The 17,452-nt window shown below is 46.4% G+C and overlaps 1 protein-coding gene across 1 annotated transcript in view; it reads left to right on the top strand.

The window, feature by feature from the left end:
* Positions 1-17,452, top strand: part of HCN2 (hyperpolarization activated cyclic nucleotide gated potassium and sodium channel 2) — an 812,769-nt gene that overhangs the window by 332,309 nt on the left and 463,008 nt on the right. The window contains exon 2 of the mRNA XM_069647901.1: positions 2,684-3,107. Within this exon, the coding sequence (XP_069504002.1) occupies positions 2,684-3,107 (424 nt within the window). The remainder of the gene's footprint in view (positions 1-2,683; positions 3,108-17,452) is intronic.

The raw sequence follows: 17,452 nt of genomic DNA, 5'->3' as shown, positions 1-17,452 counted from the left end.
ACCGAGATTGAGCGTGTAACTTTATGAACCTTTTGCTTTATTCTCCATCATTTCCCTAGGATTTCAACAGTACTGTTTTTACAGTGGCTTTGGTTTCAACACTTTTCATTTCCCTTTCTTGCTTCTCTTTGTTCTCACGTGTACGCTTGCTCTTTACTCCTGGTCACAAGCGGGTAGTCTTCCCAGGCAGACACTTGCTTTCAGATCCTTCCTGCACCCTGTTTCAGGATAGAGGTCTGTTACTTCTAGTCTACCCCTGAGTGTCAGCGCAGGTATCCTTGATGCCTGTGTCCCACGTCTAGTCTCCTAGTCCAGGAATGAAGGTGAACTTTGAGTGAATCTCTATTCCTATAGAGCCACCTTTAGTCCATGCCAAGCTTGTTGCCTCTCTAAATGTGTGACCCTGCTTTTGGATCGATCTCGGTCCCCGCGTTTGTCAGTACGGTCTCCACTCATCTGTTCCTCTGGTTCCTTTGGTTCTGCTTTCCACATCAGCCGCTCAATGCTAGCCTGTTGGTACTGTCTCTATTCGCGGATCCTTTGGTTTCGCTTTCCACATCAGCCGCTCAATGCTAGCCTGTTGGTACTGTCTCTATTCGCGGATCCTTTGGTTTCGCTTTCCACATCAGCAGCTCGATGCTAGCCTATTGGTACTGTCTCTATTGGTGGAGGGTTGAAGTCCTGCCGCACTATCGGAATTCATGTTAGGGTTTTAGGGGCTTAGGTCCGGTGTATTGGGAAACGGTCGAGCTGGGGTCCTGAGCATGAGCACTTCTTCTACAGTCAGGTTGGCAGCTCCCCCTTCCCACACCTAAACCTCTGTTCCATACAGGTCTTCAATGATAATGATAAATGATGTGTCTTTATATAGCGCCTTAATCCAAAGCGCTTTACAGAGCACATATTTACATACAATATCACCCAACCGAAATTGGTACTCATTTATCGACCTCGGAAGGATGAAAGGCTGAGTTGACCTTGCCGGGATTCGAACCTGCGACCGGCATGTCACGCTCAGATCACAGCTGCGAGCGCTCAACCCGCTTGAATGTTGTATACCCCAGTCTGGTCTCCAGATCCCACCTCCCTTTGGATTTGGTCAGCTTGGCACTGCAAACTGTCCGCATGCCACTGCTTTCTGTCAGGGTTTGGTCGAGGTCAAAGCTAGTGGTCTTAGTCGTGTAGAGTACCTCAAACACATTTGGCGCACCCCCTTTTGTATTGTGGAGTAAACATGCGTCCACAACAACCAGATGGAACCAGTTTCCAATCAATGCTGGAAATATGCCTGAAGGTTGCCCCAGGCAGTGAAACTTTCCGTCACTGGTCTCCTCTGTACAATTGTGTCAATACAAACGCCATGGCGGCCTCTTTCATACAGACTAGGGTTCTGATTTCGCACAAGGATGTAATAATCATTGGGCCTCCTTACGGTTCTGGCAGTAACTGTGCCAGTGCTACTCTGACGGCTTTGCCTGCCGTGGCCGCTGTGTCAGGCACAGCGGCTCTGGACGGCAAACCCATAGTTTGCCGGTCTGGAAACAACAGACTGACAAACTTAGAATGAGGCCCATTGTTTTCAGTAAACCACCCAGTTTCCCATTCACAGTCACTGCGATTACTAAGGCATGATGGAAAAACGATTTAGAAGGCAAGCAAGTTCCTACTAGGAATTGTAGTAATTAACATCATGAACGACCTTTACTTTTTCACTGACTTGGGTGTCACCTCGATGTCTACATAGCAACTCACCTTTGCCCTTCTGACAGAGGTAAGATCTCACATTTCCCTTTTTGTACAGTAATTTAGATAATGTTTGTAACCTTCGAATGACAGGGGTGTTGCTTGAGGTCTTTGGTAAAAGTTTGCAACCTGGGATAAGGCTTCACTACCTGAGGTGTACGTCTGTAGGATGTTTGCAGCTTTAGGGAAAGCTGCACCCTCAGACGGCTACACCTGTGCCCTGTGAGGCTGAGGGATACTTTGCTGTCTAAGCTCCCAGGCTAAGGCTTATAAGCTGAGTGTTGCTCCTCCAGCCAAGGCCAGTGCCTCTGACATGTGTAAAACCGTGTTGATATCTCTGCTGTCTGAGCTCTAAGGTTAAGGTTTGTACTCTGACTTTGGGGCGCCCAACTGAGATCTAAGCCTGTTTGCTGCTTCAGGGAAATCTCTACAGTCTAAGCTCCAGGAATTTGGATCTGCCCACTGAGATCTCCGCCTGTGTCGTGTGTGTGACCCTAGGGTGTCTCTAAAGCAGTGAATGTCAAGTGAGGCTGGCACCCCAGGAAATCCTAGTCTGGATGATGTGTGAGTCTGGAGGTATATAAACACAAGTTTATAACCTGAGGTAGCCGCTGCAAACTGAGGTCTTACCAAATGTGTCATGTGTGCAACCCTATGGATAGCTCTGTTGTCTGAGGTCCCACAATGTGTCATCTGTATTTTGAGGATTGGGGTGCTGCACATGGTTTAGGGCTGTAAAACATGTGTAATCTATATTTTCACGCGATAAAACAAGTTTGACTCTGGTTTCCGTCCTTAAGCAGTAGACCCACATGATGGCCAATTTTCAGAAAGCCTTCTCTGACTAGTTGACATGCCCTGGATGTCCTGTGCGCAATGCAAGACCGCCTGTAAAGCTCCCTTCCTCACTGACCTGCCTGTGTCTGCTTTGCCTTGCCAGGTTTTACTGGGACTTCACAATGCTGCTCTTCATGGTGGGAAACCTGATCATCATCCCGGTGGGCATCACGTTCTTCAAGGAGGAGACCACCACGCCCTGGATCATCTTCAACGTGGTGTCGGACACGTTCTTCCTCATGGACCTGGTGTTGAACTTCCGCACCGGAATAGTTTTTGAGGACAACACAGAGATCATCCTAGACCCGGAGAAGATCAAGAAGAAGTACCTGCGCACCTGGTTTGTGGTGGACTTTGTCTCCTCCATCCCAGTGGATTATATCTTCCTGATCGTTGAGAAGGGCATTGACTCAGAGGTGTACAAAACCGCCCGGGCATTGCGCATCGTACGCTTCACCAAGATCCTCAGCCTTCTTCGGCTGCTGAGGCTATCACGCCTTATACGCTACATCCACCAGTGGGAAGAGGTAAGCAGAGGTACAAATGTCCCCACTCTCCTTGTTTGTGTCCTTTGATTGGCTGCACAATGGCGGCAGTTGTGATGCAGCTATAGAGAGAGCTACAGGACTGCTGAGGCTTCTGCCAGTGGTATACGAAGCATAAAATAGGAGGTTGTTTTATTCCTTTACAGGTCAATGATGGGACCTCACCTGGGGGCCTTATCTCAAGTTTTGAGTTTAGTTCTAAAGGCCACACTTCATAAGGACATACCAGGCGTTTTGATTCTATTTCGGAGGTCTTGATCCTGCATATTGTGTTCACTTCTGGGGCCAAAATCTGGAGTGTTGTGTGTAGGTCACATCTCCAGGATGATACTGACAAATTAGAGCTAGTCCAGAGACCAGCAACCAGAGTAAAACCCAGTTGGTGAGTTCTACCTACGAGAAGAGGCACTCAAGAATCTAAACATGTGTGAACAGGAACAGGCATGTGGGAAATAGACAGAGTCCTATTTTTGAAGAAAATACATGAACATGAATAAGGAACGTGCAAGCTCTATTTACAAAAAGCATATTCATAGAACAAGGTTGCAAATATAGGACAAAGGGGGAGTAGATGAATACAGTATAGACCTAGTGAGAAGATATAGGGCCAATGAGAGAGTGGCGTTTTGCACTACAGGACTAAGGATAAAGGGGTGGAAAGGCTCACAATATGGGAACATGGGTGAAGGGAAGGAGATCTCAGAGTATAAGGCCACAAAGTAAGTGGGAGGAGACATACATAATACAGAACTATATGGGGTAATAAGAGGAGAGCCTCACTTTATAGGACAAAAGGTCAGGGGGTTGCTCCCTATCTAGTAATAATTATAAAAGAGGGGGTTGAGTCTTGCAATCTAGGGCTAATGGGATAGGGCTGGGGGAAAGGCTTACAATGTAGGACTAAAGTGGAAGGGGTGATGGGCCGATGATATGGGGAAGGGAAAGCGATGCTCGCAATATAGGAATAAGGGCTTAGGAGAAGCCTGCACTATTGGAATTAGTGGAAAGGGTGGAGGTGAGGCTCACGAGAAATACTTCCCTCCACAGAAATGCCTTTGGATCAGAAAGAGTGGATACAAAGCCAATCACAACTCTAAAGGGCCGAGAGAAAACACAGGGCACCGTTCTAATGGGGTTTATAAAGGGTAAAACTGAAGACCAGGTAGGATCTGTATATCTGGGATAGGCGGCCAATTGAGTAGAATGGACATCCTGAAAATCCTTATCTGATGTGCACGTCTATATGAGACTTCACCACAGGGAATGTGTGGCATCCAGGGTGTCTACAACACACCCATCAACCATTGTATATCTTGCCATCCAAGAGTCATGCACAGGCAGATGACGGGATTACGTTTGGCCACTTGCCACGTGTTCCTAAACTTTGGTCTGAAACCCGCAAGATTTGATATGATATAAGTCATTTATAATGCACCTGTACACAAGTGTTTCTAGGTAAGACAAGGGAGGGGAGACAGAGGTGGGGACAAAACAGACGATCTTACTAGGCTTGTGTCATTCAGATTGTGCAAGTGTGACAACGCAGAGTGCAGAGGGGGAGGGGTGAGAGGGGAAGTGCCAGAGGGAGGGAAAGTGGAAGTGCAGCCAGGGAAGCATTGCTCTGAGTAAGTGCAGCCAGGGCAGCACGGCTCTCGGTAAGTGCAGCCAGGGCAGCACAGCTCTCGGTAAGTGCAGCCAGGGCAGCGCGGCTCTCGGTAAGTGCAGCCAGGGCAGCGCGGCTCTCGGTAAGTGCAGCCAGGGCAGCGCGGCTCTCGGTAAGTGCAAAGAGTCAGGGCGCTGTCAGGTTACTGTTACAGCCCCTAGGTACGCGGTAGGCCTGGAGTCAGTGCAGGGGGCGACTGGTCATGAAGGAGCCTGGTACCCTGTGAGACTCTGAGGGTTGTCAGGCAACCAGTTCGCACAGCAGACAGGTAGGTCAGCAGGGGAGAGAGAGAGAGAGAAAGCAAAAGCGAAAAGGAAACCCGCACATAAATGGCCCCCGAGTTTGTGTGTCAACTTATACCTTCGATAAGGTGGCTGCTGGTAAGACACAGCAATGGCTCTGATATGCTCCTTTTCCTTAGCTTTATGGTATTGGGTATTTATTAGAGGGCCATGATTGCGGATGTCGGCCCCTCGCTCACACCATTTTGCCTTTCTTTTCCCGTCCCATGGATGCCCTTCTCTGGGCTCTCTCTGTCCTCCCCTAACCCATCTGCCGAATCTTCTCTGAGCCCTTGATCCTAGCTCAGAAGATCCTGTAGCCCCTGTTGAGTAGCTTGGAATTACTGTGATTAGTTAAAAGATGATGAAATCGCTCTCATTTCCTCACTCCTCGCTAACAGGTGACAGAGGCATGATCAACCTGTTGCTGTAGACCTCCTTATTGTTATCCGTTTTTCATTGAATGGATATCGAGTGAATTCCTTAGTTCCTCTTATTCTTAGCTTTGACACAGTACAGGTCACACAGTATGTGCTTCACACATTGCATGCGCTTAGCTTGTAGTGCGGGCACACCCACCACATTAATCTCTTCACGCAAGACACCTTCACACTCTCAGTCTATTTATATCCATATCATATTCCATATCGATGTGCCGCAAAGTTACACTTGTTATATATTGTGGGTCTGGGTCATACACGTTTGCACTGGTTCAAATGGGGAAATTCCAGTTGGTTTTTCAAATTTGCACCTGCTAACTTCCACCTCTGGGATAAATGAGCAAGAATTCAGGCCCTTGCCCTGCCAGTGCCTGATGCATGCCTGACAAACGCCTTGCCCTGCCTTGACAAGCAAAGGTCCTAGCAGACCACTGAGCGTAGCACCTGGGCCAGTTAGAGTGTGTTTTGTGGTATCCCTCAGCCTGCTAACTAACATACTAAAGAAGATGAAAAGGGTGACTGCAGTCCTCAAATGTCATGCTGCCCTTCCACTGAATAGTACCTTCTTGCCTCCCAGCAGTCATAAAAGGTAATGTCTGAGTTTCCACACCACCCCTTTGCCTCTTTTACCAACTCACAGGTGCTTCTTTCATTCCTCATGATGTACAATGAATCTGTTTGAGACCGAGACTGACCGAAGCCGTCCATGACTGATCGAGACAGGCCGAAAGAGGGAGAGAAACAGAGAAAGAGAGAGAGAGAGAGAGAGAAAGAGAAAGAGAGAGAGAGAGAGAGAGAGAGAGGCAGAGAGGCAGAGAGAGAAGCAGAGAGAGGCAGAGAGAGAGAGAGAGCGAGAGAAGCAGAGAGAGAGAGAGAAGCAGAGAGATAGAGAGGTGGCATTGGAAGCTAGAGAAATTGGACCTGCCTGCAAAGGGTAGGAATGAAGGGTTGCAGGTTGCTTTGACTTGTTAGACCTACTCCTGACTGACTCCCCTTTAAGATCTCTTACCACCTTCCACTTCATATACAAACCCTCCACAGGAGGCCACCCCAGGGCTAGCGGTTAGCACATCAATGGTTGTCCGTGCCACGACTAAGTTCTGCTCTTTATCCCTGTTGGACTCTCCCACACCGGCGGCTAATCACACCAAAACAGCTTCATACCATTAGATCTTGGGCACTGCTCTATGGATAACATACTCCTAAGTTTCTCCGCCAAACCCATAGAAAGTCGATTGGCACTCAGGAACTGGGAATTGCCGAACTGCCCCCATAAACGCCAGATGTTTTGCATCTGCCTTTCCCACTGTTCCTCTAATGACTCCACCCCACTTTTTCCTTACAGAGCCAAGCACAGCGAGATCACCAATAGTGGCAAACGGGCACTATACAAGGCCACTTACATTACCTGATTCCCACGATCTTCAACCATGGCAAAGCTAGAGATGCCTGGAGCATCTCCGAGATACTCATGTGGCAATGCAATTAACAGAGATTTGTTCATAGGCGTCTCAGAGGATGCACCAGGCAGCTCCGGATTTGCTGGTGTTTTAGATGCTGTGAATCGGGTATACGGCAGCTGGTGCGCATCAGACACTGACGGGTTCTCCTTAGTGTCTCCAGTACAAATCTATGGGAATCACGGCTTTGAAATTATTGGATTCATTTTTTTGGTATCAAGATTAATGGCTGAACGTGTTCTTTGTTTCTCGCGTGTGCAATTTACATTCAATCTTAGTAGTAGTAGTTGTCATTTATATAATGCCTTTTCCCTTTTTAATGGTCTCAACACGCTTGTGGTGGGAACGCCCTTGGGGACCGAAGTCCAGGTATGGGAACATTCTCTGAAAAGGCTTAGAATGCGTTTGTGCATTTGGCCAAAATTAGGAATTGTAATGTAATATAATGTAATGTAATGTATCAGGATTTATAAAGTGCAAATAAGGACCTTACGCATCTAGGTGAATTAGCTGGGCTGGCCAGGCTCCAGTAAGCAAACCAAGAGGTCGGGCATGGGCATGTGCGCTGAGGGAGGTCATAAGAGTGCGCTAGTGCAAGAGATTCGTTATGTGTACAGCTGAACCGAATTTGTTGTAGGTTGTCGCTGTATTCTAATGGCAGAGGTGTTGAGAAGTCTGGTGTAAGAAGGTGAAGACTTAAGTGTCCAGCTAGATCCAATTTGTCATAGTCATAGCTGCATTATAATGTGTGTGGATGGATAGCCATGCCTGTGGCAGATGCCCTCCGAAGTGGTGTGTACCTTAAGATCAGATGGAGCTTATCTTTGATCTCGCTGTGTTATCAGATTGTCTGTGTTACAAAGGTAGGTACCCTCATAAGGTCGTCTAGGCACTATGGACAGGCTACCCTCAAAGTCTTTTAAGCGCTCTAGACTGGCTATCTCAGTGCATCTTCCAGGTGTGACAGACAGGCTACCATAAGATCTTGGGATCATAGGAATCTCTAAGTGCAATAGACAGACTTCCCTTATGGTCTTACTATATATCTTCTAAGTTCTATAATGGGCTACCTTCAGGCATCTTCCAAGTGCAATAACGAGGATACTTGCATATATCATTATGTGCTACAATGTCTTACTTATAGATCTTCTAAGTCAATGGAAAGGTTATCATATATCTTTGAGTGCAATGGACAGGCTAACGGTATACAGTGCAACACAAGTACCCACTCCCAAGTTCATCCAAGTGCAGCACCCTGCCCATACTCAAATCCGTCTAACCTTCACAGATCTTCTGAGTGCAATATATGTGCTATCATCCAAAATTTTGTCTAGGGCAGTACATGTGCTACCCTTCACAGTTTCTTCTAAGTGTGATACATGTGCTAACCTATCCAATTTCTTCTACGAGCAAAGCATGTGCTTGCCTTCACAGTTCTTCACGTGCAATACCCTTCACAGTTCTTTACAAGCAATACATCTGCTTATCTACACCGTTTCTTCCAAGTGCAACAGATGCGTTAACCTTCCCAATATCTTTTACCCCCAAAATCATCTAAGTGCGACACATTTCCTGCCCCCAAAATACATCTAGGTGTGACACATTTCCTGTCCCCAAAATACATCTAGGTGTGACACATTTCCTGTCCCCAAAATACATCTAGGTGCAAAACATTTCCTTCCCCCAAAATACATCTAATATCAACACTCTTCCTGCCCTCAAAATACATCTTGGTGCAACACGTTTCCTACCCACAAAATCTATCCAATAGCGACACATTTCATGCCCCTGACTTACTGCTAGGTGCAATGCATGTCCTACTCCCAGAAATCCATCTAATTGCCTTTTCTACTTCCTAGTCTTACTTGTTGTGCTCAGACAGGTCGAACTTGGGTTTCATGTTTGGGAATTTCACTGATTCTGGTTTGAATTGAGGGTTGACTTTGTTGAAGTCAATTGAGCCGGTCTCAGATAACTCTTCTGCTTCTGTGTTAGCTGTTTGCTACTATTTGGGTGTCAAAATGTAGGGATTTCTGATGAAGGTGCTTAGAGTGATTTACAGGAAAGTACTATAGATGCCCTTTCTTGTGTTAGCAGAACATTGTTCTTGAGAGGTTTCAAGGAGAATACCAAAGACGGGCTAGCCAGAATTGCCATTCCTTCACACCCCTGGTATTGATTGAGTTAGTGGCGCTGCCAGTGCCCCAGATAGGATTTTGGAGTGAGAGTATTTTACTCCCAATTTTTAGAATTAGAGAGTAAATCCAATTTCAAGAGAGTAAACATTGTTTTCCTCCTTCGCAAGAGAGTAAAAAGTGTCTGACAACTGTCCTATTTGTTCGTAAAATTAAAACTTTGTTGGAAAACATAAGTGACAAAAAAGCTGTATTTCGAAGTGATTCTTACTAATTTATTGCACCTGTGGAAAACATTTTCCCCACACAAGAGCCTTGTAGATGCATACTACCCAGCTTCATCTTCATAATACTTGGGCATAAACTCTTAAGAGTTACTACAGATGCCAGCTAGTTACATCAGTTGCTTCATAAATCAAGTCCCTCAATCTACCAGCATCACTACACTGCCTCTCGGGCCTACTGTTGCTGCCTGCCACTACCTGCTTGACAGCCACTCCATGTTTTTGCTCCAACTCGCCTTCCCTTTGCTACTCTGTTTCCCCTGTCTCTCACTTTCTGAAGCTCTGCCTCTCACCCTAATGCCACATTTTGCGGTCGGTTTCTCTGTCACTCTCCCATCTCTACATTCTATTTTTGCTTTTTCCTTCCTTTACCTTGCTGTATCGGTTGATTTAACTCCTCTTCCATGTCATTCTGTTTTTTCATTTTCTTGGTTGTGGTTGCTACTCCTTTTGATTATCTTTCTTGCACTGTCTCTTATGTCATTGGCCTGCCCATCTCTAGTCTTGCTTTTCTATTTCCATCTCTGCCCACCTGCTGTTGTTCTGTGTTTTATTTTATTGGCTTGTCGGGGAGAAATTCTGCCGGGGTCGGCCGGGCCGTCCGCAGACCTCCAGGCAGGGAGGCCCCAACTCCTCCCGTGTATATCCCAGATGAGATAGAGTATGAGACACACACAAGGAGCAAGGTGACTCTGCTGTTTATTAGACAAAACGGCAGGGATGGGTCTAGGAGCGTACGCGTCCGTCCTGACACACACACAATCGTGGGGCTCGCAGGCCCTTTTTACTGTATTATGACACACTACTTGCGTCACTTCAGAAAGTTAACAAAAAACCTATCGCCACTCTTAATTGGTTGCTCGAGTGGTAGGGTTAGTATAGCACACATATAGAGAACGATGTTAGTGGACAAAGGGTAGTCAGGTGGTATATCTGGGTTGTCCCTACAATTAGATACATGAGAATTGTTACATGAAGACTCCTGGGGATTGGTTAACATTACTGGCGTCAGTGATAGGAGCCCCATGTTCTGATTGGTGCGCCCGTGAGCTTCCCAGCCTGGGACCACCGCTGTTCCCAGCTCTCGGTGTACCTGCAAGTTGCAACAATGTTTCACTATGGGTACGTGCAGACAATGTGAGGATTTATTCATAGCTGGAAGGCTGACCGCTCCCACTGTCGCAGATGTCCATTGAGCCTTTCATGTGTATCTGCCTGTGTCCCGTAGCGAGAGATCCAGACGCCTCTTCTCTCCTGGGTTTGGCATCTCGTCAGGTTCGGCTTGGTCATGTGGGGAGGGACCGTGAAAGAGGCAGAATTCTGCACAATTAATATTGTTTTTCCACTGCGCGTCTGGTTTAATTTGCCGGTGTGACTTTAACGTTGGTGCGCGGAGTACGAGGTTGCAACATCGTGCCTTTGATGATTTGTTCTTGGAATGTGGGTTTGCAACATTGCGACCTTGGCTGGTTGCTCCACCGGGCTCTTTCTGCAGGATCAGCAACCTGACTCTTGCTTTGTTAATGTCCACGGGAGCTCTTGTTTGAGGCCTACTCGGGCCTGGTGCATAAGTAGTCCGTTTGGTGCATAGGTGCTTTAGGTTATAGTAGCATATAGTTCCATGATCAGTATCGTGTCTCCATTATACCTCTCATGGTGGTAACGGGTTTCAAGAGAAGCGTGAGCAAGCTTTATAGATGAGTTCATGACGCGTCTTGCGTTTCTGCATTCTGAAAACCTATGTAAAAATAATAAAGATGCACGTCCGTGAATATGCCTGTCGCCTACGTCATAGCACTGAGTATATTCTTCGTGTAGATTGATGTGGGAATGTTCATTGTATATATTTGTACAGATGTGCTTCCCGTTGTCTAGGTCGTCATGGCATCTCTAACGACGTGTAGATTTTAGTCTAGTTGATCCGTGCCGCGGGTGTCGGCATGGCCAGTGCGGGCTGCTGGGCAGGCAGATGGACACATCCGTATGTTCCTGTACCAGGGTATCTGGTCGTCTGGTAAATGGACAAACTCTTCTCGTGGCGGGTGTCTGGGTCGTGACCCTCTAGGCCAAGCGCGAGAGGTGAAGGACGGGAGCCTGGTCTTCCATTCTCCCACTTCAGTCCCCCCTCTGGTCGACTTGTCGACCACAAACATATCCTTCTCGTTATCTCCTCTTACTCGCCATATTTTAGTTATTCCTCCGAGATGTCCATAATGGTTTACATGATCTTCAAATGACCAATACATATATTCACAGGTTCCTCCAGGAGTACAGTATACCCATCTTCCTATGTAGCTCCTGGGGTTTCTTGGGTTCTCGATCTTCACTGATGGTGGGTCTAGATGGTTGGTGATGATTTGGGTGCGCAACTTCTCCCTCTCCTGTATATCACACCTGTATGCTGGCCGTCATCTGCTGGCATCAAGGGGTGCATTCCCACCATTTCCAGCAACTCGTCAGTAGTGCGTGCCTTCCGGGCCTTCCAAAATCTAATTATGATCAGAGTAGCTCCAGCCAAAATAGTACAACCCACTATTATTTTCAGTCCATCTGACAGCCAGGATGGCATCCATGACCATAATAGTGAAAACCAGCTCTTATCCTTGTTTACACCGTTACTTTCATCCATCTTTTTGGAGTGCATCTGGGCCAATTGTGAAACTGCTTCTGTCAGTGTACCATTGTCAGCATCGTTGGCAGGTATGAACGTGCAGCATGATTGTCCTATCTTTGCACAAACTCCTCCTTCCATTGCTGTGAGAAGGTCCAATACATATCTGTTCTGGAGTGCTACCATCCTTACAGCTCGCAGCTCCTCTTTTATTGCATTAAACCCATTTACTGTAGAATTGATGGTCATCATTAGTTCCCATCTGGTTATTTGGAGCCATTTTGCGTTTGCGTAAGCCTGCAGTCCCGGGTGTATTATTGAGGAGAAGAACATTGCTGCTCTGCTGAATAGTCTGTGTTCTGGCGGTATTGATGTTAGTGCCGTTTCCGACCTTCCCCACAGGTAATTTCCTGTCAGTGGCTCTCCTTGTCTTTTCCTTCTATTTAGGACAGTATCATTGCTGTTGGCCCTGTTCCCTTGCTCCTCCTGAAGTGGTGCAGATCTCTTTCTTCTCTTATCCCCTTCATCCATTTTAGGAAATTTCGCCACATTGACGTGCTTCTTAGGTACCACTAGTGATGGTACATTGACGTGTACCATTGTGCACACACCATTCCACAGGGGAGGCAGTGTATGGTATGCCTTTTCTCCACAGGCCCAATAATGGTCCATTATTACTGCTGTTCCCGCTCCCCCCTCAGGTAACTCCATCACACTTGCACAATTGGTGTTATATCCTACGTCCACCTCTCCTTTATGCTGGTAGCATACCTTGGGCGCAGTCAACGGTAGTATTGTTATTGGGTCTTCATCTTCTTCTACCCACGTGAGCATTGGTACATACTTGATCCACGTCGTCCAACATCGGTGATTGTGTGTCTCGATGGTTGAGATAGTTTCTTTTGTTACCATGTTGCTGCCAATTACTCCTATCTCCCAGCTGTTGTCCAGATACACCTTTCCTGTTATCGTCACCAGCGGCCTCTCCCAGCATCCTTGTTTACCCGGAACTTCAGTGGCGTACCAATCACATGGTAGATACTGCAGTGTTACTTTCTTTGTTTCTCCTTTTGCAGGGCCACTTGTTATGTATTTGAATGCTTCAGCATGTAAACTGGTCTTGTGATAACTCAAATAGGTCTTGAGGAAGTTGTTTTCATATGGGTATGAGTCTCGTGTTTTCCATGTCATGTGCACTACTGTTCCTTGAAATCTTCCTTTCGTTTGGAACAGTGCCAAGTATATTATGCACTGTGCTGTCTTTTCATCTATTTCTGTGGCAACAAATGTTCGTGAAGCACTCATGGCGTATGGTATTAATGAGCAAACGTAGCAGCTATCCTCAGTTGTCTGCTTACCAATGCGGGTCATGTGTTGGTACCATATGTTGTTTGTGACGTGTGCTGAATCTTGTATATAATTATCAATACCTTTATTGTCTGAGTATGTGCTGCGTTTAACTCTATTTTGCTTGGGTGCAATGTTACTATTACCACCTGACGTAACACCTGTTGCAGCAGGGAACGGGGGTATATTAGGTTTGGGTGCAGCAATAAAATTGATAGCATAGCTGTACTGCCAGACAGAGGCAGCCAAGAACCCGGTGATCATAAAAATCCCTATTATTTTTATTACATATGCTAATCTCACCGGCATTTTGCTCTTACCTTGCTGCAGTCCTGGCAGCGTATTCTTGCGACGTTAAAGTTGCCCGCCTAAAAATTCTCAAAATGCTTGTTATTAAATGTTAGTTTTGTTTCCTTTAAGCTCTCCCTATCAAATAGTCATTCAGTGCCCAGGCGAAGAGCTGCTCCCACGCTACTCTAAGTGATCGGTCTCTTAGGACCGGCAAGTATGGGCGGAGGTGGGGCATGGAATATTCTATGGCCAGGAGGAAGGCTGTGTAGTAGACACGTACCCTTCTCCTTTTTAGGTATGTTGGCCTTTTTATTTCGTATACAAATTGGTGTGACAATTCTTCTGGGTAGTTATCGTCTGGGAGTACCATCTACGCCTGGACAGTGAACTTGTTAGTTAGCTTTTTTCTTGGCAATACAATATTACGCAGTTCCTGTATGTGCGAGAGAAAAAAGAGAACATTCACGTGTTTACATGTGTATTTGTGCAGGCAATGTCTTTCAGTTTAAGTTATAACTGTACTTGGGAGTCAATGGGCGGGGGGTTTGGGCTCAGATGGCGGAAGTATTTTTACTCTTTGAACGTGTGACCATGGGGTGGGCAGTATGGGAATCACCCCTTTCTTCGTTAGTTATTGTCTCCGGGGTAGCTGGGTAGTGGCACGGTAAGGGAACAATTGGGTCGTTGTCTGTGGTGGAACTTCCTTCCGCTGTCGGGGATGTTGTTGCTGTTCTTCCAATGGACCTGTCGTTGGCGCTGGGGCGGGTCTGCAGTTTGTAGATCTTTACATCATGTAGGTGGTTCCAGGCACGCTTGTCCTTTAGTTTTACTGCTCTTGTTGATACGTCCTCTACCAGATGGGGGCCGGTGAACCTCTTATCATTCCACTTCCTATTAAAATTGCGAAGTAGCACGTGGTCACCTTTGGCAAGTTTGCACAAGTTCTCTTTTTCCAATTCTGTACTGGCGCCTTCTTCTTGATTTCTGGTAGACCCGCCCCGTGTGCGCTCGAGCTGTTGAGACACAAACACGACACTAGTAATCAAAGAAGACACATATTGATACATTTCATCACCTAACACACTCGCTGAACTTTCGTGGTCAGTGAATGCCCTTGACGTTGGCGTTAGGGGAAGGCGCATTTGACGTCCAGTAACCACCTCGTGAGGGGTGAGGTGGTGGTCGGACCCTGGCCTATTCCTTAATTCAAATAGGGCTAACGGAAGGCAATACAACCAACTTTTCTTTGTTGTTTGTTGTATCTTTGCAATTGCCTCCTTCAATAAGCCATTCAGGCGTTCACATACACCGTTAGCCTGTGGGTGGTATGCACATGCAAATTTGTGTTTTATGCTCAGCAGGGATGTGATATGCTGGAACATTTCGTTTGCGAAATGCGGGCCATTGTCTGATCTTAACACCTCGCACACTCCCCACCTGGGGAAGACCTCCCTTACTAGGAATTTGGCTGCTCTAAATGCATCTGGGTGTAAACAGGGCCCTGCTTCAATCCACCTAGAAAATGGGCATACTACTACAATCATATACCTATTACCTTGACATATGTTGATCATATCAACATAGTCAATGTGAAGGTGCCGAAAAGGTCCTTCTGGCCGGGGTATGGTACCTCTTATCACTTTTAGGGTATGGCCGGCCGTAAACTGTTGACATGTGAGACAATTGCTGATAAAATTTGACACATGAGAACTTAACTCAGGACAGAACCAATCTTCTCTAATTCGTGCTGCAATTATTTCCTTGCCTGTATGGGCTGGGTGATGTAATTGGCTCAGGGCGGTATTTAAGAGTGCCAACGGTATTACAACTTTCCCAGTGCCATCCTGGCGCCATAGTGTGTCGGTTGGTGACATTGTACATCCTCTTTTTACCCAGCTCCATAATCTGTGTGGCTGGGAGATGGGTGTACCCTTCTCTTATTAACATCTCCCTAGCCATTCCCCTCCCTCTCCCTCTCTGTGAGTCTGTGGGGTTCCATATCTCACCAAAGTATGCAGCATATTTTGCATGTGCGTCTGCTGCTGCATTCCCTTTTGAGACGTGGTCTTCACCATTGGTGTGTGCGGTGCATTTGACTAGGGCTAGTTCTTGGGGGTCGTTTATTACTTCAATTAGTTCAGCCAACAAGAGGGTATGTTGCACTGGAGTGCCATCAGCTCTCCTAAACCCTCTTCTTCTCCATTTTGATAGCCCTGAGTGGACAGTGGATGTAACATATGCACTGTCGGAATATATGGTTACTCGTTTGTCAAAACTTTCCTTCAATGCCAATATTAGTGCAACCAGTTCCGCGGCTTGAGCAGAGTAATGCTGTGGTAATTGTACACACTTCATAGCCACACATACCGGCGCCTCCATCATTTTTACTACTGCTGCCCCAGTCCTCCGTATCCCATCTCCTTGATCAATAGTTGATGACCCATCAATAAACAAAAGCTCACCTCCCTCTAGTGCGTTTTCTTTAACTTTTCTAGTACATGAGTACATTTCAGTTATTTGGGTGCAGTCGTGGGCGTAATCTCCCTCCTCAATTACTTCTGCTAGGAACCTTGCAGGGTTAACCGTGCTACATCTAACAATTGCTAGTTCAGCTCTAGACAAAATGATCTCATAACCTGATGCCCTCTGTGTCGTTAGTGTGGACTTGGGTTTATTCAATATTGCAAATAGTGCATGTTCCACAAACAGTGTAGTTGGACACCCCATGGTTATTGCTGATGCTTTTTCCACTGCAAAAGCAGCTGCAGCGAGACCTTGTTCGCAAGGGAAGTGGCCTAACATCACAGGGTCTAAGTGACCACTGTAAAATGCTACTGGTTTATAGCCCATGCTCGTTTTTTGGGCCAATACTGCTTTCATCACTGCTGAGTCGCAATGTGAAAATATAAAAAAGCGTCGCTCATAGTCTGGGGATGCCAGTACTGGAGCAGTTGATATCGCGTCTTTCAATTCGTCAAAGGCCTCCCTCATTTCCATAGTCCACCCCAACTTTTTCTCCCCTTTATTGGCTTCCCTCAAACCCTCAAGCAGGGGTCCTATGTATGAACTGTAATCAAATACCCATGCTCTACAGTAGTTGCACAGCCCCAGAAACTGCTGCAGTTCTCTCACAGTCTGTGACACGGGAGTACTTGAAATGGCCTGTGCTCTTTGTGGTGCAATCTTTCTTCCATGTTGGGATATCAGTTGGCCAATGTAAAGTACCTGTTCCTGACAGTATTGTATCTTTTCCATGTCTACCTTGTACCCCTTTTCAGCCAATATTGTCAACATTTTTAAGGAGTCCTCTCTACATTTACTTTCGTTTGTACTGCAAATTATTATGTCATCCACATACTGTAACACTGTGCTTTCCACCTCAACGTTACCCAAATCCATTTGTATTACTCTATTGAAAATTGAGGGTGATTCACAATACCCCTGTGGTAATCTGGTATGTTTCCACTTTGTATTTCGGTAAGTGAAGCTTGTCAAATCTTGTGAGTCTGGGTGTAATGGTATTGAGAAAAAAGCATTTTTAAGGTCAATCACTGTAAATCGTGATGCTTCTGCTGGAATGCCACACAATATTGTGGCCGGGTTTGCTGTTACTGGATACTCTGCTTCTACTATGTTGTTCAAGGGCCTGAGGTCCTGTATGAAGCGCCAAGACCCCCCTTTAGCCTTGCGCACCGGGTACACAGCCGTGTTACATGGTGATTCTGAGGGGACCAATATGCCATTGTTTATAAGGGCCGTTATGGTTTCATATATGCCCTCATCTGCCTCTTTAGACAATGGGTACTGTTTCACTT

The sequence above is a fragment of the Ambystoma mexicanum genome, chromosome 1p (genome assembly GCF_040938575.1).
Source record: "Ambystoma mexicanum isolate Mex_15411 chromosome 1p, UKY_AmexF1_1, whole genome shotgun sequence".
Lineage (NCBI taxonomy): Eukaryota > Metazoa > Chordata > Amphibia > Caudata > Ambystomatidae > Ambystoma > Ambystoma mexicanum.
This window is presented reverse-complemented; position numbering and strand designations above follow the sequence as displayed.